Raw genomic sequence first — 25,381 nt, forward strand, 5'->3', positions numbered from 1 at the left:
AGTGAACTCGTGTTTTGTCTTTGTGTGCCAGCTCTTTTCAGTTAACTTAATGACCCCCATTTCATCAGTGTTGTTGCAAATGGTTAACTATTTTTTTTTTTTAAATCCAAGACAGGGTTTCTCTGTGTAGCCCTGGTTGTCCTTGAACTCACTCTGTAGATGAGACTGGCCTCCAACTCAAGAGATCCAGCTGCCTCTGCCTCCCAAATGCTGGGATAAAATACTGGCACCACCACTGCCCGCTCTTGAGTTCCTTTATGGCTGAGTAGTATTCCATTGTGCGTATGTGTCATATTCTCTTTAACTACTCAAAATGAATTGAAGACTTAAATTTAAGGTTTATATTTCTTTAATCTGCTGCCATGGCAGTTGTAGCTTTGCGTGTGTGTGTGTGTGTGTGTGTGTGTGTGTGTGTGTGTGTGTGTGTGTTTGTGTGTGTGTGTAGGCATGTACCTATTTGTGTGTGTTTGAAAGGATACATTTAAAACCTGTTTGCTTTTTATTGACGACTTATGTTTGTATTTAACTGTGTGTACACCTGTATGCCCTGAGTGTGGGGTGGGGATGTGCACATGAGTACAGTGGCCAGCAGAGAAGAGAAGGAGTAGTGGGGTGCCCTGGGATGGAGTCTCAGTAGGGAGTGGCCAGTGTGGGTGCTAGGACCTCTGGAGGAGCGGAAAATACTGTGAAGCACTGAGCCATCTCGCTAGGCCCTGCTTTCAGTTTTTAATAAGGTAAAAATAAATCTTTAGTGAGTCTGGGTTTGCTTTCATGACATGTGTCAATGAGTGCAGGTTTTTCATCTGTAACATCTTCAAAAATGCTCATGTAAGAAATGGCAGAGCTCTAGTAGGAAATGTCGAATCACCGATAGAATCAGTGGAGACAGATTAATATAAATACTATGTCTTTACTTAAAATTGTGGTTTTTCTTGCAATGAAACGGATTTCTGTAATTGAAAGTACAGTTAAGAGTAAATTAAATTTGTCTGTGATACCACTATCAAGCAGTAAACAAAATATTGTGATATTTTTCCTGTTGTTATATTTCCATGTGTTTTCTTTACAATATCCAGTATATCCATGTCGACAAGCATTTAAAGGCAATTTTGTATTCTGCTTTACTTCAAAACATTGTTCTAAAGTATTTCTTACAGCATTTATTTGCTTTCAGGTTATGGTTTTATAGTAATATCTTGGTATCTGTGATGGGGTTGCTTCAGACTTCCTATGTTACTGCTCACTGTTGAACAAATGCATCATTTAGATGGTGTATTAATACAAATTATTTTGTAGTAATATTATTGAAAATACGTTTTGGATTCCATTTTTAGTTACTTGGATGTGATTTGTAAAAGAAAACTGTGTCCTGGAGCATGGACTTTTGTTTTCTCTTGTGTCATGTATCGAAGTGCATAGCAGAAAGCTCTGTGGATTATCACCTGCCCTTTACTTTTGTATTGAATCATGGCAGCTCTGCTGATAACCACTACTGATTTATGTCTTGAGTTTCCTTACTTTCTACTTACCAGAACAAGAGATTTTTTTTCTTTCATTTTTTGCTATTTTTTTTTTTTTCTGGGAGATGTATCATTTTACTGGAATACACAATCTCATTTAGTGGAGGAAGCACAGTAAAGAATTGTATCAGTGAATGTAAATCCCAAGAAGAAAGTGTGTGTGTGTGTGTGTTGGTGATGCAGTGTAAGAATGATGGGGTTGGAAACTTATCATTTGAGGCTTTGTTCCATATTTGTGTTCTAAGGGTTGCAGCTGCAGAGCTTAAATAACAACTTCCTGAGTCCAGGGTGTGTCTGCAGAATAGCCAGACCAGTGGGCTTGAGGTGGGTGGTGCCAAGAGTTCAGACCCAGGGATGCGTGGCGGTTAAGAGCATTCCAGAGGTCCTGAGTTCAATTCTCAACAACCACATTTGGATCTGATGCCGTCTTCTGGCATGTGGTGTATATGCAGATAGAGCACTGTATACATGAAGTAAATAAATATGAAAACAAAAAGAAAAAGAAAAAGTTCAGACCTACAGGCAGGTAGAGAAGGAACACAGTGGCAAAGAGTCTGTCCTTTACTGAAAACAAGAGAAAAACTGCTGAACTTTTCCGAGGTGAAAGAGAAGACTTGTGTGACTCAGCAGGCCACCTCTTCTGATGAGAGGAACAGATTGACGAAGTCTGGAGTGATTGCTGTGTGGTCCTTTAGAATATGGGTTTTCATGATCAAGGGAGGAGATGATGGTGTCAGAACAGGAGAGGTGGCCAGGAGAGCCTGGACCACATTATGCTGATAGAATTTGTAGGCAGATTGCACATAAACATGAGAGAGGAACATAGGATATAAGGCACCACAAGTTTACATGTAAATGACAGGTTAAATGTTTAAATTTGCTTCAATCCTTACAGAGTAAAAATGCATTATGCCTGCTCTAACTTATATTCTGATGTGGAGGTAGACTAGCCCTTTCTCAGAAGCTTTGATGTTGTTGCTTATTTTTGCTCTTCTGCAGGACCAGCCTCCCAGCTCCCAAATAAATCATATACGGAGGCTTATTCTTAATTATAAATGCCTGGTGTTAGCTTGGCTTGTTTCTTGCCAGCTTTTCTTAACCTAAATTAGCCCATCTACCTTTTGCCTCTGGGCTTTTACCTTTTTCTATATATGTATACGTTTCTTTCTTACTCCGTGGTAGCTGGCTGTGTGGCTGGGTAGCTGGCCTCTGATGTTCTCCTCCTTGTTCTCTTGCTCATTCTTTTTTCCTCCCTGATTTCTCCTCCAGTATATTCTCTCTGCCTGCCAGCCCTGCCTATCCTTTCTCCTGACTTGCTGTTGGCTGTTCAGCTCTTTATTAGACCATCAGGTGTTATAGACAGGCAAAGCAACTCAGCTTCACAGAGTTAAATAAATGCAACATAAACAAAAGTAACACACCTTAAAATAATATTCCACAACACATTGGTGACCGTTTTAGTAATCACTTATTAAAGCATATAGCCTTTTTGTTTTTGTAATGTTATCTGAGGGCTTAATTAAGTTTTGTGCTAGGGTTGAAAAACTGACTGCTGAAACAGGGATTCTGCAAAGGGACTTGGAGTGTAAAACTCCAGGAAGATCTGGAACAGCTGCTGCTGGTCCCTGACCCTGTGAGTTTGGGACACAGCATTCTGCAGAACTTTAGTTTTAGTACTGAGAAATTATGTTCCCTGGAAGCTCTTACAGTCACAGCAAGGGAAATGGAAATAAGCGTGGGAGGCTGGCTCCAGGGCTCTAAGATCACTGCTGAGGTTCCCCTGAGTCAGCTGAGGTCTGTTCCGACGTGATAAGCATATTTGATTTGATGCCATTAGATTATCGAGTTCACTGGCTGACAGTGTGTGATAAGCATATTTGATGTGATGCACCGTTAGCAAGCCCGCTGGCTGACACTCCTCCCTCATACTCTGTTACAGTAAAGTAATTAGAAGCTTTATTTTGAATTTATCTTTTTATTTATTTCTTATCTATTACAAATTAAATTTGTTTAAAGGCAGGCATTGCTTTGTATGTTTCAGCTTGCTTAAGGGAGGCCCTGGGCATTTATGTCCCCTAAAAGTGCTTTCCTCTTACCCCGCTGTCCCTTTAGTTCTTGGGGGTTGCTTTGCAGTCCCTGATGATCATTTCTACTAAACGTGTAGCCCATGCAATTTTAGAAGGGTGTTTAGAGGTGATGTTGCTAAGTGTTAGTCTTAACTTTCAGTAAGGGACAAAAGGGAGGAATAGCTAGAAAAGAGACTGAAAGGAAGTGAGAAGAAGAGAAAGAATAGCTCTGAGAGGCACCAGTGGAGCATGGATGAAAGCAGCTGGACAGTGAACTTGACACCAGGCAGCTTTGCTAATAGACAAGGGACTTTATTGCATTACATAATTTTCTACTTAGTGAAGAAGGGAAGACTGTTTTTCTTCATGCTCCTCCCCCTCAGTGGCTGTGATAAAACACTCTGATAAGAGCAGCTTAGGGAAAAAAGTTTTATCCAGTTACAGTTCCTTTGGTGGAGATACTAGCTTGAGGGCCTGGTCACGTTGTGTTCACAGTCAGGAAGCAAAGCATGCTAAATGCTTGTACTTGACTCACTTCTTGCTTTTTGTATCGTCCAGGAACCCAGACCAGGGAATGGTGCTATGGGTGGGTCTTTCTACCTCAGTTAGCCTCTTCAGTCTCTGAGATGATTCTGGATCTCATCAAGTTGACAGTTGATAGTGGCCATCACCTTATTCCTAATGATTCAGAAAGTATTTTTTGTAGTGACAAATTAGTGGAATGAGTCAGTTCATGGCTAGAGAGATGGCTCAGCAGTTAGGAGTATATACTGCTATTGCAGAGGTCTTGAGTTCAATTCCCATGTCAAACTATTCACATCTGCCTGTAACTCCAACTCTAACTCTAGGGACAGTTGGTGCCCGGGCTCTGTGGGCACCTGCACTCACATGCACCTACCCAACCCCAATTAAAAATAAAAACAAATCTTCAAAAGAATTTTTTAATGCTGTGCATTAAATAATGACAGTGGTAGTTCTGTTACAGTATGTTTAAAAGTACTTTCAAAGGTATAAAACATTTTCTTGATCATTTTAATTTAAAATTCTGAGGGACTGGAGAAATAGATCAGCAGTTAGGAGAACAGAAATTATTCTTACAGAGGACCATTGGTTTGATTTCCGGCACCCCCCCCCCGCCCCAACCCCCATGGTGTATCACAGCCATCTGTAACTTCCAGTTCCAGAGGATTAGACTTCTTCCTTGAGCACCAGACAAGCATGTGTTGTACTTACATGCATTCAGGCAAAACATATACATGTAACGTAGAAAAAAAATAATTAAAATTTTTAAAAAATAAAAATTTGTGGGCTGGGGTGATAGCTAAGTGGGAAGACCTGAGTTCAAATCTCCAGCGTCCGCATAAAACCAGATGTGTGGTACATCTGTAACACTCACTCTGGCTAGCAGAAATAGATGGATCCCATGGGCTTGCAGGCCACCTAGCCAGCCTAGCTGAAACAGCCAGCTCAACAAAAGACTCTGTCTCAAAAATAAGGAGGAAAACAACAGAGGAAAAGACTCGAACTGTTGACTTTTGGCTTCCACATACACGTTCAGAAAGCTAGCACTTGTGCACACATACATATGTGTGCGCAATGAAGTTGTTAAAATTTTGCTACTACTTTCCTGACAGTAACATTTGATCAGTGATAGAGCAAGGGAAGTTGTTGTCATTCCTCCAACTCTCTAGGAACAGGAATGGCAAAGGAAGTCTGGCCCTGGAACATCATGTATTGCTGGTTAACGTTTAACACCATTTCCCTGCAAATACATTTCTGTACCTGGTAAACTCCTTTTCTTTGGGTCTCACTGTTAGTATAAATCCCTTAGAACTATTTCCTAACCTAGTTTAATCTAACTTTCTTTATTTAAATCTTTCATCTCACTATATTAAAAAAAATATCCTTTGCTCATTTATCACAGTTAGCATGAAACCTTAGTTTTCTGTAGGGAGTTACTTACTGTGGCTTGTTTTCAGTCTACCTAACTTATATGGAGTCAGGAACCACCTTTCAAAGTAAGTCTATGGAGGACATAAACTCAGAGTTTTTAAATTGTTAGTTCATGTTCTTCTAAATTTTAATAATTCTTGGCTTCCTATTGCATCTTTCGATGAATTGGCACCTGTTTCAAAGTGGACAGTGATAACTGTTGGAAAAAAAATGAAACAAGTAATGATAATTTGTAGGCCCCAAGGTAGAGTGGAGCCTTGGGTTAAGTCTGCGCTCCAGGAGCCAGACTTGCTGGAAGTGTGATAGCTTCTTTCTCTTAAAATTTCCAAGAGTCCTGCCTCTCTGCTACTCCTTTGCTATGCATGAGTTTTTCCTCTGACCATAAAGGAAAAAGAAAATAAAAATAGCCTTAAGATTCTAAGTTACTAGTTCATCTAGGGTGTATTCTAAGTTTAAAACATTCCTCAGGTGTTCATGAAGGTTTCAGAGTTACACCCCACAGGAAGATGAACCCACTGTAGAGTGGTATTTGGACAGAGTGTTCTTTTCTTCAGTTATTACTTATTTTCCTTTAGCAAGGGAATCTCTAGATAGCCTGTTAGTCTGTGTGTTTCTCCAGAAGAAGTTTGGAATTTTTTCCATGCCATTCTAATAGTTATCAAAACATAGTTACCTTTCACTAGATACCATGGATGCTGGAGATAGTTTTCACTGCTGCAGTCTGGAAGTCTCTTGGGTCAGTTTGGCTTTTCTTTCATTCATAATAATAGTAATAATAATAGCAATAATGATGATGGTGATGATGAAGCTCCCTATGTTTAAATTGCTTTTCGCAGACTCCATCAGAGGAGGTATATGCAGTTTGAGCAAGTGACAGGGTTAATCTCCAAAAACTGAATGTTGTTAATCAGTTTAATATGGGTGAAAACGTGGAACACAAATATTTTAGCAGAGTTAACTATATTACCTGGTCATACCTTAAAACCCAGCTATTGTTTATATTACTTGTAATGAAAGACTATTTACAGCATGAGAAAATGTGTTTTTCACATCTCAGTATAAAGTACATTTTTAAAATCATAAAGGGATAGGTAATGAAGAGCATGCTGCATAGTTGGTGGCATCAGGTACTCCGACCCTTCAAATACTAAAATGGGAATTAAGAAGTAAAAAGGCACAGGGCCAAGAATGTAGCTCAGAGGTAGAACACTTGCCTATCATATGCAAAGTCCTGAGTTCAATCCCCACCATCACAGAAACAGAAGCAAAGCAAGAAAAAAGAAAGCCAAAAGTATGTGAAAAATAGTCCGGGGCTCTTTTCGTATGACAATGAGAAGTCATAGAGAGTTATATTTTTCATATGCCTTTTCTAGTTATAGCATGATGCACAACGAGTTCTGTTAAATGGTGGGAATGTATTGTAACAAGAAAATACAGAGTAATTTATGTAACTTTCTGTTCCTGTTTTAAGTCATGTTGTATATCCATCAAAAGAAAAACACACACACACACACACACACACACACACACACAGAGCATAGTTTAATCTGGATTGTTTGTCCTATTTAGCTCTAAATTAAATTATTGTGAGTTTCCTCTTTGAGAAATCTTGGAATTAAGAGCATTCAAAGCACACTGGGAGAGTTCACTGATTCTGTGCTAGCAAGAAGTGCTAACGCTGCTTCTTGGCTGTAAAAGTCTGACATGGATGAGTCATAGCATGAAGCTTTGCAGCATTGGTCAGGGTGACCTTGTACCGTAAGAGATGTTTGGAGAGCTTGCAATTCTGAGGATGCTTGTCAGAAACTGGTCAAATAGGATACTGGCTAAGCTCTCCAACAAGAGTGAGGGATGTCTTCATTTCCTGCTCCACAAGTGCCCTACATGAGTTGCTGACTGCTTGGATACTCTACCTGGCCAGTGCTCCGGGGCATCCTGCCTTAGATTGCATTCAAAGAGCAATTTTATAGACATCTGCTTTAAATGTGTATCATCTGTATGGCTAATTAATGCCTTGCTGTGTTCTTTTGGAGTGATCTTAGTGTTTGAATAACTACATGGCCTGACATTTATTTCTAATGTATTGTAGCAAGAAATTAATTGAATATAACTGCACCGAAAACAGGAAAAGAATGGAGGGACCAGGGAAAGGAGGGCTAGGTAGACAAACAATTCTCTGTGACGGTCCTCAACAGTGTTTTTTTGCTAATAGGATATTCTTTCCCAGTGAATTTCAATGTATGCATTCCAAACCTTGGAAAAATTGTCTTAGTAATGACTTAAAGTGGTAGGTTCACATAGGAATGTGCACCATTGGCTTGTTTAGTCTACAGACTAGTTTAAAATCTCAGCATACTGACTGCTCAAGTCTGGTAAAATTCGAACTAATGTGAAGTGTAGAGAAGCTTTTGATATTGGGACAAGCTCAGTCACCACCATTCACACAGGGTAGGAACACATTTTGGTTCCCTGATAGTTTGTGTTCGTGATTCTCCTGGGAACAAGGATCAGCACAGGAGGAGCTATTAGGGCAGTGTTTCGTTCCAGAGGGAGAATGTGACATTCAGATTTTTTTAGGATCTGTGTTGTCACTGTACATACTTTTAATTTAAATATTTTCTTGACATTTTTCCCATGCAGTATACTTGTGTTCTGGTCAGGTCATCTTAAATAATTAGGAATTCCTCCTTCCCCCTCTTCCTCACAACTCAATTTAATACATCAGTTAGCCTGTTGAATTATTCTAAACATCCTTCACTGCTGCTCACTGGTTCTGATCATGATCTGTAGCCTTGAGTGTTCTTACAGACCCTTTCCTAGCCAACGGTGCCTGAATTTATCCTTGCTTCTTTCAGCGAAGCCAAGCAATCCTGTTAATTTGAGTCAGATGATGAGAAAGCCCTGTTGCATCGCACTAAGAGCTTGATTTCCAGAGCTGGATCGTCTGGGCCCAAATCTGGAATTCTGTCACTTTAAATACATTTTATTTAGGGCAGTGCATTTGATGTAAAATCAAGAGTGCATTAGTAGTTGGATATAATGAATAGTAAGTAGGTAAACGCTGTTAGTATTGCTATTAGCAGATAATAATCCTGACAACTGTTATGTTATCCCTTTCTCCAAAATTCTGTTAGCTTCCCATGTCAAGGTTAAAATCTGTAGTGACCTGTGAGTCCCTCTGCAGTTCAGGAGCAGCTCTGAGTTTTGCATGTGTCATATCTTCTCGTGCTTGATGTCTTCTGGCCATATGCATGCCTGCCTTGTCCTTCCCCAAACTAGATGCCATGACACAATTCATATTGTTTCTTCTTACTAGAATGCTTCCCCACATAGCCGCATGGCTCACTGCCTCAGCATCAGACCTCACTCTCAATGTGCCATGTGTGTGATTACAGCAGCCATGACTCCCTGTGTTTCCTCTCCATGTTCCTTGGAGCAGAAAGCTGAAACATCGTGCTTTGTGTTTGCCCCTTGACAGCAGAGGTTGGTTTGGTTTCTCTTTTACTCATTCTGGAGTACCACGCCTTTAAGAGACTGTGTGCTACGTGGTGGAACACAGTACATATTGAAGATCAAGTTCTGGCATCTTCAGAATGTGTATCCTCACTTGCAAACCTTACAGACGAGCATCCCCACCCCCACGGAGCCTGGTACTTCTCAGAGCTCTGCATGGTCTTTTTCAGTTTGACTTCCAGATGCCTTTACTCTCAGTAATGCATTTAACCATTTCTTTTCTTTTTGATGCAGAAGATGGGGTTCTCTCGCCTCTATTTCTTATTACCTAAATCTTACCCCTTCTTCATGGCTCACTTACAGTTTATTTCTTCTGTGGAGTAATCCTGAATATTCTTCAGTTCCTTCTCCTCCTCTGTCTTGTTGCATCTCGTTGTGGGTATTCGCTGGCATACCTAGGTCAGTAGTTGTATAATGTGACTCCCATTCAGCTTTATCGGTATCTCCTGGTGCACAGAAGTTCATTCCTCAGCAGTTCCTTGTACACATTAATTGAGGAGCATTGTGACCCAGCATCTATGTAGGCCTTGGATAGTTCTGACACATGCTAATGTCTGAGAGCTAGTTGACAAGGACATTGTATGATGGAACAGACTGGCCATACTTGAGATTAAGGAACCAGTTGGTAAATCATTATTACTAGCACTGAGTTATCAGGGTTCAGTAGTCCTTAGGAGTAGAAGAAAAAAGTGGAATGGGGGCCCAAAACTAGTGTTGCAAGAGAGAATAACATGATCATTTCTCTGAATGTATTAGAAACTGGGAGATGTCCCGCAGGACAAAGGACAGTCAAGGAGATGAAAATCTGTCAGTGTTTACGTCTGTGGTTTAGACTGTCTTCTTTTGAGCACATTTTGGATAATAGATGGTTAGCTGCTTCACTTCCTGTGGGGTTCGCAGTGGGCAGATTTTGAGAGAGGTAAGCCGTGCCAAGGCTAAATATGGCACACATGGCCTCCTGTGATGGATGAGTACCTTAAATTCCAGCTGCAAGACTGGACTATGACAGAAGGACTGGTGACTAATGGAAAAAGTGAAAGAAAAGGACCAACTGTGTAGAAGAACTTAAAATTGAAAAGCACATACACTGAGTCAGGGTGGTGTGCTCTTAGGATAAGGTTAAGTGGGATCAAGTGTGGGGATTGCTTCTTAGGGACAAGTTACATATATATCACTAAAGTCAACAAAGTGTCTTCTGGGAGCTGTGCATCAAATTAAACATTTTACTTAGAGACAGGGCATGTGTGCTATGTATCCTTGTATCTCTTTGATACCTGAATAATGGATTGAAATAAAATGCTTTGATAACCTACTGCTTATGAGTAGTTAATTACCATACATATGTATTTACTGTATGATACTAAGTACTTTGCTTTCCCTCTCTGTTTGTGATGAGGATAAACTATATTTCTTGAACACTGCTGTTGCTTTTCTAGCCTGCTGTAAGTAGAGATGAACACTTCCTAAACCATACTAGGTCCACCTCATGGAATCAGAACGAAGTATGGTATCCTTTCCAGCCAAGCTGCAAATTTTTTTGCCTCATTTTTTCTGTTTTTGCTTTGCATTCTCACTATAAACCTGACCAGAAGCAACCAGTAACAATCATACCACAGACTTGAGTGCTATGCTGTCATGAAATTTACCCTGCCAGATAAATAAGTTTATTGCTTTAGAGTTCTGCCTCATTCAGATTTCCAGGACACAGGCAGAACATAGTCAGAATATAACCAGAGTGGCCTCGAGCCCACTTTCCAGTAGTCTCTGTCACTGCCTGCAACTCCTGAGCACGGTCTTTACTGTGCATGTTTCTGTCAGCATTCCATAGCACTCTAGGTTTCTGTATGTCCCAGCTGGGAAAGTCTTCCAAAAGCTGTTCCAAAGGGCTGTGAACTACATGGGCAGGTTTATCACACCCCAACAACCCTGGTTCTCTATACTAGTTTACTGAGCTCCTTCATTTTCTTGTTGCTGTGACAACATCCCTGACACATGCAGCTGAAGGGAAGATGAATTATGCCAGCTGGTGCTTTCAGAGGATGGCCGCCGTCATGGTAGAGAAGGAATGGCAAGCAGGCGAGACTCCATCTGTGCTTGAGAGTGGGACTTAGTGACTGTGCACTTTGGGCTGACCAGGAAGCAGAGAATGCCCTGGAAGCAGGGCCAAGCCATTACTCTCAAAAGGTCACTTCCAGAATTTGCCTTTTTCCAGGCTAACCTTATCTCTTAAAGGCCCCAGATCCATGCCGACAGGTGAATACTAGCTACTGTGTACCTTTGTGGGACACTGCAGATTAAAGTCATGATAAAATTGAACTTGGAATTTATTGTACCAATATAATATATATGCAAAATTATGTACATCATGATCAATTGAATCTTTTTAAATGTTCTTAAGGATAGCAGTGCTTTAGAAACAGCTTAACTAAGTCATCAACATAATGGTTAAATAAGTTATGGTTTATGTAAACAATATAATGCTGTTGTGTTCTGTTTGAAAACAGCTCAAATACATGCAAAGCCTATGAAAGGAAAATGTGAATTAGCATGTAGAGTGTGTTCATGTAATACCCACTTGTGTGGTATTGAGATCTCTGTAGAAACAAGCGGCAAAGCCAGTTTCTTTATTGTCTTGAATGCGACACTCAGATGTCTGAAAAGATATTTTAATTTCATCATTTAATCTAAAAGCTAGATTATAAAGAAGGAAAAAGCAGTCATATATGTATAATATTTTAAGTATATTTTTTAAAATAACTTTTGTGCATGAGTGGTTTGCCTGAATGTGTGTCTGTGCACCACATGTGAGCCTGGTACCCACAGAGGCTAGAAGAGGGCGTCAGAGCTGCTGGAACTGGAGTTACAGATGGTTGTGAGCCCCACCGTGTGGGTGCTGGAATCAAACCTGTCCTCTTAACCACTGGCCCATTGCTCCAGCCCTATGTGTATATATTTAAAATCTTTGATTTGTCACAGTGATACTAGACTGTTTATTATAGTTTCTGAAACACTCCAAAAACTGATAGCTTTTCTGGTAAGGTGAGAGTGTGATGTTTGTTACTATAGCATACAGATGATTTATGTGACGACTGTAGTAATTCCACAGAGGCTGAATCTATAGTGGTGGCATTATGAGTCATTTGGGGGTTACCTTTATAGCCCCAAATTATCATCTAACATGCTAGTCCATATTCTTAGTGATCTCTTATATGGCAGCTTCTTCTGAAAAATGTGAGTTGAAGTAACAAGAATGTGTTAGATTCTGACTTCCTGGAATTGATACTGAAAAACCTTACAAACAGAGGCTGAGCTCCTGCTTAATTTAAAGGAATTGTCTATACATAAAGGTACACAGGGTGGGCATCACTTGTTTCTATTTCTTAGCCTTTTTGTGTTGGGAATTGAAGCCAGGCCACGAGCATGCTAAATAAGCGCTCTAACTAAGGCAAGAAACAACATTCCCAGTCTGACAGGTCAACCCTTTAAAAATAATTCCGTAGTGTTCTCATAGAAATTCAGGATAGAAGAAACAGCTATTCTGTTGTAACTGAAGATGATAAGTGAAGTTTAGGATGTTGTTTTCATCAAATTTCAGCAGCACATGTGTCTAGATATTTTTTAATTAGAACATTCCCTTAGATCATGGTCTCTTAGGTCCAGCACAGCTGAATGTGGCCTCTGTTGCAAGGCAGCTCTTACAAGTGTGTAAGCTGGTGGGAATGTATGTTGTCTTTATCTATGGCTTTTTTGTTTTAGTCCCTCAATAGTGCTCCTTGTGCATGAGCATAGGGAATATTTTTAGTGCCTGTATAAAATACAGGGTCAACAGTAACAGGTCAGATGTGTTTCAGTAAGCTACATAATCCCCTTCCAGATTTTAGGAAGTCTCTAATGAAGCATTTTGCCTGCAGATGTGTTACTCCATTCTGCTCAGAGAAAGTTCTCTTCTCTGGTATATCTGTCTATTTTGGAGACTTGTTGATGCCTCTGAAGCCTTGGAATTGAACAATGTCTACTCCTTTTTTTGGTGGGGGGGGGGCGGGTGGTTGGCCACTCTTAGTTTCATTGACATTGGAATTCCATTTAGTGTTCACATTTGGAGATATTTGGAGATATCAAATATGCTGTCATAAATTCTGGAAAATTGCATCGTATCTGTTGTCTCTAAGGGATAGAACACAGCTTAGTTTTCTTATGTAGCTCATTTATTTTGGATATCTCTTCTTGGTCCTAGTATTGACACATCTTCCTCAAGTAATTACTCTTTTTTTTCTCACAGCCAGCTCTCTAAAATTATACAGAAAAAACTTGTTTATTTTTCTCCCCTTTTAAATGAAATGAGTTACCACAAATGATGGTTGATTCTTTTTTCCCTCTTATCCAAGTAGAAAGAACTTCTCAGCCCCCCAACTGTTATTGTATGGCATGACTTCCAGATCTCTTGCCACCCTGGTCAGACTCCACACAGTCAACACTTCCTTATGTAACTTCTCAGACTTGTCATTTTCATACCTGGAAGGAGTGTACAGATGTCACCTGCCTTGTTAACATGACTCTTTTCTTTGCTTGCTTTGGCATGTCTCGGCTGTTTTTGAGCCTGTGTTCAAGTTCATGAGGTGTGGGGTTTCTTTTTTGTTTTGTTTTGTTTTAATTTTTATTTTAAAAACTTAACTCCGGTTTGACTTGCTTGAATTACCACCTCCTTTAGCATGATCATTTTTTTGGTGTCTGGATTTTGTTTTCAAATTATAAACTCCAGAAGGAATTTTTTGGGTCTCTGTATATCGTTTTTGGCTGCCAGCCAATCCTTGTGTAACTTGTATTTCCATGTTTCTGGGAAGGGATTAGTATGGATGTGGGGGAGTGGATGCCTTCATTTTTCTTCCCATTGTTGATCACATTGAGGTTGGGCTCTTTTAACATTCGAGTGTGCGTAATTGAAGAGAAGCTGAAGTGTGGGCCTAGAGGAATGGTGAGGGAGTATCGATGTTGGTGAGGTATTCTTACAAAGTAACTCTGAATGAGGTGTGGTTTGTACAGATGAAATGTTATGTGGCTCATGTTTTATGAATCGTTTCCTTAAGCATGTGAATATTGTTGCAACAAGGAGATGAACTTATCTAAACTGGTCACTGGGTTATGGCCAGCTTTTCTCATTTTAATCTCTGTGGTCAGTGGTTGTTATCATTGATACAAAGTATATGTCCAATAATACTTTATATTAAAAATTACATCTTGCCAGGCGGTGATGGTGCACACCTTTAATCCAAGCACTCAGGAGGCAGAACCAGGAGGATCTCTGTGAGTTCGAGCCCAGCCTGGTCTACAGAGCAAGATCCATAACAGGCACCAAAACTACAAAACTCTGTCTCGAAAAACAAAACAAAACAAACAAACAAACAAAAATTACATCTCATAGTAGGATAGAGTTTTATGGTTTCAATCTTTACATATAATTATTTTTTACTATAAAATACACTAGCTTTGATTTTATTTGCACTATGATTAATCTACTTGCATACTTGAAAATGTCTTTAAGCTTCCATAGGTTTGTGAAAGTTACTTTGTCTTCCAATCGCTGTGTGGCTACTGTGTGTGTGTGTGTGTGTGTGTAATATACACACACACACATATATATATATATATATATATATATATAAAACAAATGAGTATATATATATTATCAGAAAAAAATTGTATGTAATGGAAAAACAGTACATCTAATACATGTTTTTAAGTTTTTAGTTCTTGTATGTGTCCAGTTTAATTTGAAATAAGTCTATGAAAGTTTGTTACAGTTTGAAGTGTTTGGGAAGAACCCTCATAATGGATGGCCTCCGTGAAACTTTCAGCAAGTTGCCTTGTCTGGTTCCAGAAGTGTTTCTCTGGCAGAAAGAACTTACTGCCTTATGCCTAGGATAGATTTTCATAAAGCCTTCTTTCAAATAGCTGGTGACAGCCACCCTTTCCTCCACAGTGTGCACGCTGCTGCAGTCATCAGCTTGTCCTGGTTAGTCTGTGAATCCCCCACCTTTATAATAAGCAGCAGGGTGTTGGGAAAGGGAAATGGGTGACAGTTGACTCATATTCCTGCAAGTAGCACATCTCTAAATGTACTATATGTCTTTACGTCGTGCAGTTGAGTGTGGGAGTGCAGATGAAAACATTCCCTTGTCCCCCATTGTACTTTTGAACTTACGTTAGGGATTGCTCTGGAGGCCCTTTTGCCCTGAGTTTCACAATTTCACAAAATAAATATTACTCCCTAGCCACCTACACTGCAGTGCCTTTAGTTTGTTGGATTGTTCATGTGGTTCTGTACTTAGAAACAGAATGGTTCTGTAAGACCTAGGAAAATAGGTTTTTAAGATTGTTTTTGTTTTTGTTTCTGTGTATGTGCTTCTGTGAGTGTATGCCATGTGTGCAAGTGCTTACTGGGGCCAAAAGAGGGCATCGTATCACTTGGAGCTGGAGGTATCAGCAGTTGTGCCCTTAACCACTGGGTCATGTCTCCAGCCCCCAAGAGAACCCTATTTTTATGTAATTTGTATCCCAAATTTACCCTTAAATTGGTTACTACCTAGCTGCAGAATCCTAGACAAGTCTTATTTTCTCTTTAGACTATTTTTTTTTTTCCTTGATAGCTTTGTTACTCTGTCCCTGAGATAGTACTTACACTGATAGGAAATGACTGCCAGTGGGTGACTAAGGCATGCCTACCTTCTGCATGAATTCTGGTCCTGGTATCCATTTGCAATCTTCTCTGGATTCCAAGTCTTGAACTGATGGACAGTCGTATCACATAGTTAACCAGTTGGCTTTGTTGAGGGTGTCAGGTCCTTCCTCCACTTAGTTCTCAGCGGTTCACCAGGAAGACTGGGGATTCAGCACTAGTTTTCCTCACATCTCTGAGTGTGTCAGGGTGTTACAAAGCAAATGCAGCACTTGGAGATCCCTGGAGAGTCACAGTTGGGTCTCCTAGGTTTCCCTGGTGAAGTGGAGTCAAATGGGTTTCCAGTTTCCCAGCAGCCAGCATAAGGGAGATGTTTGTAACCTGGGTAGCCCATGGTAACTGAGTGCCTTGTTTTCACTGAGGACTGTGACATACTTAAGCTCCTTGCCACAATTACAAAACCCAGCAGAAAATCAGATGTTCAACAAAAAACACACAGGACAACTTAGGTCCAGTGAAAATAGGGTTGTCCCCTTGGAAATGCTGTAGAAAACAATTGGGAATCCAACTTTCCAAACAGCGCTGAGGACCAGCCCTTCAAGCAGGCCTTTTGGAAGAGGGAAGTCTCAGGCTTGCCCTCAGCTCTTTAAGCCTTTGCCAAATGAGACCACCTGAAATACTGGAAACAGATTGGTTTTACAGATTAACTCCTTGTTCTGCAAATAACTTGTTTGGTGATATTAGCTAAGTCACTTATCCTGTTTAAATCTTACTCTCCTCGTCTTTGAATTCCAGATAATGCTATGTATTTTGGTGAAAATGATTATGTACACATATGCATTGATATATATTATCATTTGTCCCCGAATCCACTTAGTCAAAAATGTTTATACATGCAATATATACATGTATGAAAATTTTTCTTGTACTCCACTATATGTGCAATTTTATACTTTTATATGTCAATTGAAAATAAATTTAAAATGTTTATTAATGAACTCCTAAATACCCTGAAAAACCTAGTGGTCTAGTTAATGGCTGAGGACATCTTGACTTTTTGCAATACAGTCTAGTTGGAGAGAATTTGGTCATAAATTTTAACTGTTCTAATGAATTTGTACTTGCAGTTTCTGGAAAGTGTTGGAAGAGAGCTGGAGAGTGTAAAAACAGTATGTGCTCTTAACTGCTGAGTCATCTCTCCTGCCCTTAAGTTGAGTTCTTGAATTGGTTGTTGAAGATTTTTGGTTCCCATCAGCACTTTGTTCACCTTTCTCTGATAATGATAAGGTTCATTTCTCCTAATAGTGATGCTGAAATGCAGGTTAGAAGGCAGCTATCTGTGGGTAATAGCAGAACACACCTGCCTTTAGAGAGTTGTGTACATTTTGTATTGATTATTAGGAGCAGTACAGAAGCAATAAGGCTCTTTATTTGTCATATGATAGACAGTGTCACTTGAGTTTTTTTTATTGAGTTTACTAACATTTTTACCTTCCTAATGGTCTTGCTGAATTGTGAGTCCTATTAAGGATGATAATTCATGTTATTAATTTATACTAGTAATGGTAAATAACGATCTATCCAGTCAAATCTCTGAACTTGTATCAGTTTTTGATTTATGTAGAAAAGATAGTTTAAAATAGAAAATGAGTCCCTTACAAAGTATTCTCTTTGTCTTCCTAAGATCTGGTGCTCTGTTTTAATGTGAACTATAAATGGTGACTGGCCAAATCATTAGTCAGTGAAGCCATGTTTGAAATATTACAAGGGAAGCTGATTCATATTTATTTAGTTTTTGTGTTTACATGTATGAGCATATTGTTTATGTTTGTGTTCATGTGTGTGTACATGTGAAGGCATAGTCATGCCACAGCATTCCAGTATAGGGGTTGGAGGACAACCTTGGGGTGTGGGTCTTCACCCTTCCAGTTTGATCAAGTCTGGGTCTTGGGCTAGAGAGGTGGCTCAGAAGTTAAGAGCACTGGGTGCTCTTACAGAGAACTTGGGTTCTATTTTCAGCATCCACACAGCAGCGGACAACTGTCTGTCACTCCATTTTCAGGGGATTCAACACCGTCAGGCATTCACAGGTACCAGGCACCCATGTGCAGATAAAGCACCCATACAAAGAAAATAAAAATACATAAATCTTTAACGCAATGGATTGTGTTAAAGCTGGATGCCATCACCACTGCATACATACGGCCTGCTGGCCAAGAGCTTCTGCAGATTCTCCTGTCTATGCCTTGTGTCTCCCCTGCAGGGCATGCTGGGATTAATAAACCCTTTTGCTGCTCCTGAACCCAGCCTTCCTTGGGTTCCAGACATCCAGCTCAGGTGGTCAGCCTTGCCCATCTCTCCAGCCCTGAAAAACTTTGTTCTTTAAAAATAATAATTTAAAAATATCTTTAAGATACCTTTACTCAATATCTTAGTTACTGTTCTGTTGCTATGAAGATTTGACCAAGGCAAATCTTACAAAAGAAAGCATTTAATTAGGGACTTGCTCACAGTTTTAGATAATTCATAATCATCATGGTGGGAAGCAGAAAGGCATGGAGCTGGAGCAGTAGCTGAGAGCTTTACGACCTGATATTCTGGCAGCAGGGGGTGATGGGGCGGGGGCTAGGGGGAGCAGGGAGATAGACAACAGACAAACTGACAGACAGAGACAGAGAGACAAAGACAGACATTGGGCCAGGCATGGGCTTTTGAAATTTCAGAGCCCACCCCAATGACACTTCCTCCATCAAGGCCACAACTCTTAATTCTTCCCAAACTGTTCCATGCCCTGGTGACTAAACATTCAAATATACATGAGCCTATGGTGGCCATTCTCATTCAAACCACCACTCAGATCCTCAGATCGTCACATCATTTATTAATAGATGGCTTTATTTTATTTGCAACATTTATTTATTGAACCGTAAATTTTGTAAGATACACTTCTTTTTTAACAGAAATCTAAAAATGCATTATTTATCTTGATGGAAATGTTGTTCCTTTTGGTTTAGATAATGAATGTTTATTTTACCTGCATTATACTTATTTTCTATAGTAAATTATTTTCAGAACTTGAGATGAAGAATTACCTTAGTTTACTAACAGATTCCTATGTTCCATAAATCCTATGACTAAAGATTGTGTATGACTTAGGGGGCATGCAGGACCTTTTCAGTTTTCTTATATCTCTAGGGCATGGAGAATTAAGTGGGATAGCCTGGTGCTTATAAGGTTGAGATGTTAGTTTGACTGTTTTTGTCTATGACTGCTCCTAATTGTGGAAACAGAAATGCCCCCACTCTTTAGTGCTTGCTGGGGAAGATACATCTTTTATGAATTTTCTAGCATCCTTTTGTATGATAAATATTACCCGTCTGTCTACAGTAGCTTTTATAGATGTTTGTTAATAGGTCCTTAGTCTGCCTGCCTCTGTTAAGAGGTACTATAGTAAATTAGAGGAAAGCTGCTATAAAAGGGCACCAAGCCTCCGTATTTACTGATGGCATCACTAGCGTTGCTGATTTTTGTCCAAATTACTGTTTAAGAAACTAAGTAATAAATGAGTGATACACATGTGATGCCTTTTAAGACTTTTAGTATAAGATTTTATGAGTAGGAGGAAAAGTAAGACTTTTTCTACAATCTGCTTTCAATTTGGTAAGTTTATTTTAGAGGATTAGAATTAGTCTTGCAGCTAGGTCAACGAGTGTCACTGCTGAGTAGATGGAGCTCGAAGGAGGTCACTTGAAATTATGCTTCAAAGCTGGGATGGTTTATAGGTAACAGTGTGGGTTGGTAATGAGGTGATAGCTACAAAAGTTTAACCCTTACAAGTAAAATAGGCATGTTGTGAAAGCTTTTCTCTTGTATTTGAAATCTCTAGTCAGAACTTGTTTTTCCTCACCCACTAATGAACTTTATATACCATTAAAATAATTTCTTACGGGCTGGAGAGATGGCTCAGCGGTTAAGAGCACTGGCTGCTCTTCCAGAGGTCCTGAGTTCAATTCCCAGCACCCACATGGTGGCTCACAACCATCTGTAATGAGATCTGGTGCCCTCTTCTGGCCGGCAGGCATTCAAGCAGGCAGAACACTGTATACATAATAAATAAATAAATCTTAAAAAAAAAAAAAAAAAAAAAAAGATCTCCTTTTTAAAAAAAAAAAAAAAATTTCTTACTACATGGCTTCATCATTGGAAAACTCATCCGGAATGCCTGTTTTTTCAGTTATTCTTTGTTTAGTCTTATCTAAATTAACTAATCAAAAGCATTCTCATGAGATAATGAAGTTTACAATCACTATAGTGAGTTATGGAGTGATAGCGTTTAATTTTTTAAAAAAACCTTTTATGTTTTCACAGATAAATTATTAGTCATAACTGTAGCAACAAAAGAAAATGATGGATTCCACCGATTTATGAATTCAGCCAAGTATTTCAATTATACTGTAAAGGTACGATATATCTTTGAATCTTTGGATTTATTAGAAGACTAGAAGGTTTCTTCATTTAAGTCTGAAAAACAAGAATAAGATAGTATGAGAAATACTTTCTGGGTCTACTTCTACGGGTTAGAATCAACTTTTGAAATGTTTAGAATGGTATGCTAGTGGCGGGCGACATTGAAGAATTATGACCTACTCATGCATTAATTTCCTCTTCTCTAGCATTGTGCTTTAATTAGAAATAAATAGTGGGTTACTGTATAAGTTTCTGTTGACATTTTTATGCTATTATTACCATTGGCATTTTCTCAGGATGACATCTTGATTTCATTCATAGGTTCTTGGTCAAGGGCAAGAGTGGAGAGGTGGAGATGGGATGAATAGTATTGGAGGGGGCCAGAAGGTGAGGTTAATGAAAGAAGCCGTGGCCCAGTATGCCAGTCAGGAGGATCTGGTGATCTTGTTTACTGAATGGTAAGAGAAATATTCTGTGGGGTTTTCAGTCTGTATTACATTACATTTAAAGATTGAAATTTATAACAAGTTTGAATGTTGAATTATTTTACTGACAAAGGATCATCATTGTAATAAGTATGTTTTCCTCAGTTATAACTATGTCTCTAATAAGCGATCTCTGTTTCTAAGCCCAAACTTAAAAGCCTGATTGCTTTATACTCAATTTTTTTTCATTAGCAAGAATTTTTCTTCTGTGTAAAATAAATTTATTACGCATGAAAAATCACAATCTGGGCCAATCTTGTAATGTGTTAAAGGTGAGGAGTTATAATAAGAACTAATGAGAAAAAAGACCTAGTTTCACATTTTTGTGAAATTCGTTTTAGTCTTGAGTTAAAGTGTGATAGAGGTCGTACTTGAGTACACAACTGAGGAGACAGCCGAATGGGTTCTGTGGAACTGTGTACAAAAGTGTCTTGTAAAGTTATAAATCCAAGGGAGGTAGGAGACCCTGTGCTGCCAAGAACAAAGAACCTTCCGGGCAAAAGTTTCTTTGCATTTATTTACTTTTGAGCTTGAGCTGAAATCCAAAGGGCTCCACACCCAAAGCATGCATTCCCCCTAGTTCACAAATACCATTTTGTATATTGCCTTATTCTCCTAATTAGTTTGAAATGTCTCAAATCTTTCCTTAACTTCTTAGGTATTTTAGAAACACCAAGTTGTGCCATATTACGTTCTTCGTATCTTCCTTTTTCATTTTTATGGTGTTGATTCTGATCATTCATTTTAAATCCTGTTGAATTCTCCTCATTGGTGTGAGAAAGCCATCTTAAATCTTTTTTTTTTTTCAATTTCCAAGTACAAAGACACATTAATTGCAGATGAAAATAAAGGTGTTGGTTCTTCAGCAAAGCTATATTTGAGGATGGCCTAAGCTTTGACATAAAAGTCGAAATAATGATATCTAAGTGCCATCGACACTTAAAACTTTCATGCTTAGAACTTGATGTCTTCCAAATGAAAACTTTCTTATATGTACCTTTGCAAGTTGAATAGTTGAATTGTGATATGGCAGATGTGGTTTAGCTTGTGCACTGTGAAGTTTTCTACATTGTTTATATATATATATATATATATATATATATATATATATATATATATATATATATATAAAACATATATATAATATCTAGATTAAATTCTGAGCACAGATTTCTTATACTGACCTCACTGAACTTGAACCTGACACAAGCAAATTGGGATTTTGCTTATAGGCAGGTAATCTGTGAACAGGCAACCTCATAGAAGCTAGTTTTGATCTTAAGATTCCTGAGCCTCGGAGTTTGGAGAACCTGGTTTTCTCTATGCCTCCCATCCCAGCCTCCTTCCTTCCCTATTCATAGATTTCATCTTGGAGAGCTGGCAGTGTGAGGATTTCAGCTGTTTCTGACAGACGGGAGAGGGGCATTACAAGATACCCATAGCCTGGGGCAAGTCAGTGTGGTTCAGTTGGATTGTATTTAAGACTCAGCTTGGTAGAAAATACAAGCGTATTTAAGGAAGGTCCGGTGTTCCTAGGTGCTGTCAGGGTTAGCCATGTGTCGGTGGGCCAGCCAGATACTCCTGAGAGCAAAGCTTTAAAAGCAATACCTGTAGTTTTACCTAGAAAAGCAGGTTTATTTGATGACACCCCCTCCCTGGCAGTAGTGACAGCTTAAGTGTGCAGACACAAAGGAGTTTGTCATTAGTGATGGGCAGCATTCCATTTTATTAGGAAAGAAGCAAAACACACTGTGGTTCCCTGTTTCTGTACTGTGTAACTTTCTTTTTTCCAGGAAAGATTGAAATTGTTAGATGTCGCTTTAAACTTAGCTCCCGTCCATTCATTGGTGTAAATGTGCTAAAAATCAAGTAGGAAATGGGTGTGTTTTCCTCTTTCACACTCTCTGTATATTCTTGTCAGTATTCCCTGGCTTTAGTCAGTATAGTCGTGGACATGGAGGAGTGAGGGAGAAGCACATGGTCTACAAAGGCTTTGTCAGCATGTGATTGCAGGTGTTTGTCATAGGTGACAGCTGTGACTGTGTGTGTGTGTCTGTGTGTGTCTCTGTGTCTATGTGTGTTGCAGGTACTAAAGGTTCCATAGTGTTGCATTAGGGTTTATCTCTGGAAATAGCAAAATGTATCTGAGGGGAGACTTGAGACACATAGTTTTCAGATGTGGGCCTGCATCTGTTTTATTCTGTGACTTTATTTCAGCCTATCCCTTATAGCTAATGTTTGAGATGATTGTTATTTTTGTTTAATTCTATGCATGTGATGATCAGTATATATTGGATTAGGGAGAAATAAAAATGTTATGGGAGACTTCTGTGGCTTTTCTCCTTGGCTACCCAGTAGCCTTTACCTCTTGTTTAGATACAATATAATTCATTTATTGGCTGAGTCACTCATTTGTTCAACAGACATTTGCTGAGTATCTTCAAGATCCTCAGCTGAGGGCCTGTACAGATGGTAAAGTCATGAGTCTGGCTTATAAAGGAAAAGATGCAGCCTGGTTTAAGAGAGGCTTTTTTTGACTAGGTGCATAAAATAGAAGGAATATTGGGTGAGTAAGGAGAAGGAAAGGCTAATGAAAGGTAGCTGGAAAGAAATGATATTTTCCTGCCATGTTGGTGTCTGGAGGAGTTGACATTGGAAATGGGCCTTGAAGGCAAATGGCTTGGACCCAGTTAGAAAATACATGTTGAGTAGATGCTCATTATGATGACACACGTGATCCCACATGAAAGAACTGAGATTAGCTTCTGAATAGGATAGTACATGGAGATTACTTGTGTGAGCCTGAATTTACATTTTATTCTATAGGACAGGTATCCATAAATGGGTTTTGTGTGGCCAAACATTGTTCTGTAGCTTGAGATCTGCATTTTCTTAGGTCTTGTGACTACTTTTGTACTAACCTGGCAGAATTAAATTTTTTGACCAAGTCTATGTGTCCTTCAGAGTCCAAACTGTCTTCTACAAGCCAGTGTAAATATTCGGTGACTCTTATTTTAGGCCACAGCTAGAAACTACTCATTGACTCAGGGGTGTGGTACCTCAAGAGACTATCTGAGCCAGGAGTGTGTATGGCAGAGGGTGGTAGATCCCTGGGAGAGTGCCTGTGTAGCCTGTGGGGTCTGTAAGTCAATCAGGGTCATTGTCTTCTGGGAGAGGAGTTGAATAGTAGATGTAAGGTGGAATTAGTAAGACAAGGCACATCGATTTTGATGGAAGCTGTCATGAAGAGGGCTGTCCAGGATGAAGGATGGAATTTCTTCCAGTATGGGTAACTGTGATTGAAGGTACCAGAGAAATAACACAGAAGGACAAACACTCATAAAATCCCAATGACCTGTTGGAGATAGAACTGTGACATGTCTGGGTTCAGTATTATGGGTTTTGCAGGACTTGGGGCTATTTACTATGCTTAAATGTGGAAAGTTTTATTTTATTCTTCATGTTTAAAGGGACTGAGTTCCTGTGAGAATTATTTTTATGACCTCTTTGCATTCATTTTTTTAAGAAATTTTTTTTTTTTTACATTTTTGTGGTTCAAATAATTTTAAGTAGAAAAACTTTCATTTTGAGAAGTTTTAAATAGGCTCAAAGATATTTTCTGAGGAATTTAAACAGAAATGACACCTGCTAGAATAAATGGGGAAAATGTCACCATCCTTACCTTTTTAGCTGTGTGTGGTGGCACCTGCTGGAAATGCCAATACTTGAGAGGTGAAGGGAGAGGGATCATGAGTTCAGGGCCGGGGCCTGGGCTTCATAGTGTGTTCTTCGCTTGCCTGGGCTAAATAAGATCCTTTCTCAAAAAAGGAAATATTTTATATTTTCAGCCAATGTAATATTCTCACTTGAATTGTATGAAAATGATTTCCTTTTCTTGTGCTTTAGAAGAATTGCATTTTAAAAGTAATGTTTATAAAGTGCTAAATTATCAAATTAAACTTCATACTTTTTCCTTTTATAAGCTATTGGCTTCATTAATAGTCTGAGATACAGTAATATCTTTGTCCTTCACTACAATTTCAAAGATGAAAACATTCACTTTCCAAATGGCATCTGTGACTTTTTTGGGGCTGTGCTGGGGATCAAACCTTGCCAGCCTTCCTTCTCCTTAGGCCAGTGCTGTACCTGAAGTTACATTCCCAACCTCTTTCGTAACTTTTGAGTATATGGTGCTACTTACAAATTTTCTAAGGTTAGATTTTAAACCTTGGTTCTTTGACATACCAAGCTATATTTTTTACTGTTTTCAGAAATTGTCTTGGCTTCCTCCGAGGCTCACTGTATACCTCCCTCAGAGTTTGAGTTTTTGGCCTCATCTTCAGTCTTATTTTCTCTCTCCACGTCTCCCACCCCCTCTTTCTTTCTCGTTCTCTCTCTCTCTTTCTCTCTCTCTTTCTTTCTCTCTCTCTTTCTCTCTCTCTCTCTCTCTCTCTCTCTCTCTCTCTCTCACACACACACACACACACACACACTTCACACGTACTTTGGAATAAAACAAGCATGTTAAAGGTAAGATTGATGAAGTCAATTAAACTGAAAAGTGTATTTGTTTTGTTTTGTAAATCAGGTTAGTTTGTTTAATTTTAAATAAACACATCAAAAAGTTAATTTTGAGATGTCAGTCAGAATAATTTTATTGAGATTTGAAGCTTATTGTTTAAAAATACTCATATCTTTAGAGCT

General features: G+C 39.1%; 1 protein-coding gene across 3 annotated transcripts in view; it reads left to right on the forward strand.

Moving 5' to 3' along the window:
• Plod2 (procollagen-lysine,2-oxoglutarate 5-dioxygenase 2) overlaps window positions 1-25,381 on the forward strand; it is a 75,799-nt gene that overhangs the window by 16,119 nt on the left and 34,299 nt on the right. For all 3 annotated transcript variants that reach the window (XM_052716867.1, XM_052716875.1, XM_052716883.1), the window contains exons 2-3: window positions 20,094-20,185; window positions 20,514-20,650. In XM_052716867.1, coding sequence (XP_052572827.1) covers window positions 20,094-20,185; window positions 20,514-20,650 — 229 coding nt within the window. The remainder of the gene's footprint in view (window positions 1-20,093; window positions 20,186-20,513; window positions 20,651-25,381) is intronic.

This window comes from Peromyscus californicus, unplaced genomic scaffold, assembly GCF_007827085.1.
Source record: "Peromyscus californicus insignis strain IS unplaced genomic scaffold, ASM782708v3 Scaffold_11__1_contigs__length_118956290, whole genome shotgun sequence".
Classification (NCBI taxonomy): Eukaryota; Metazoa; Chordata; class Mammalia; order Rodentia; family Cricetidae; genus Peromyscus; species Peromyscus californicus.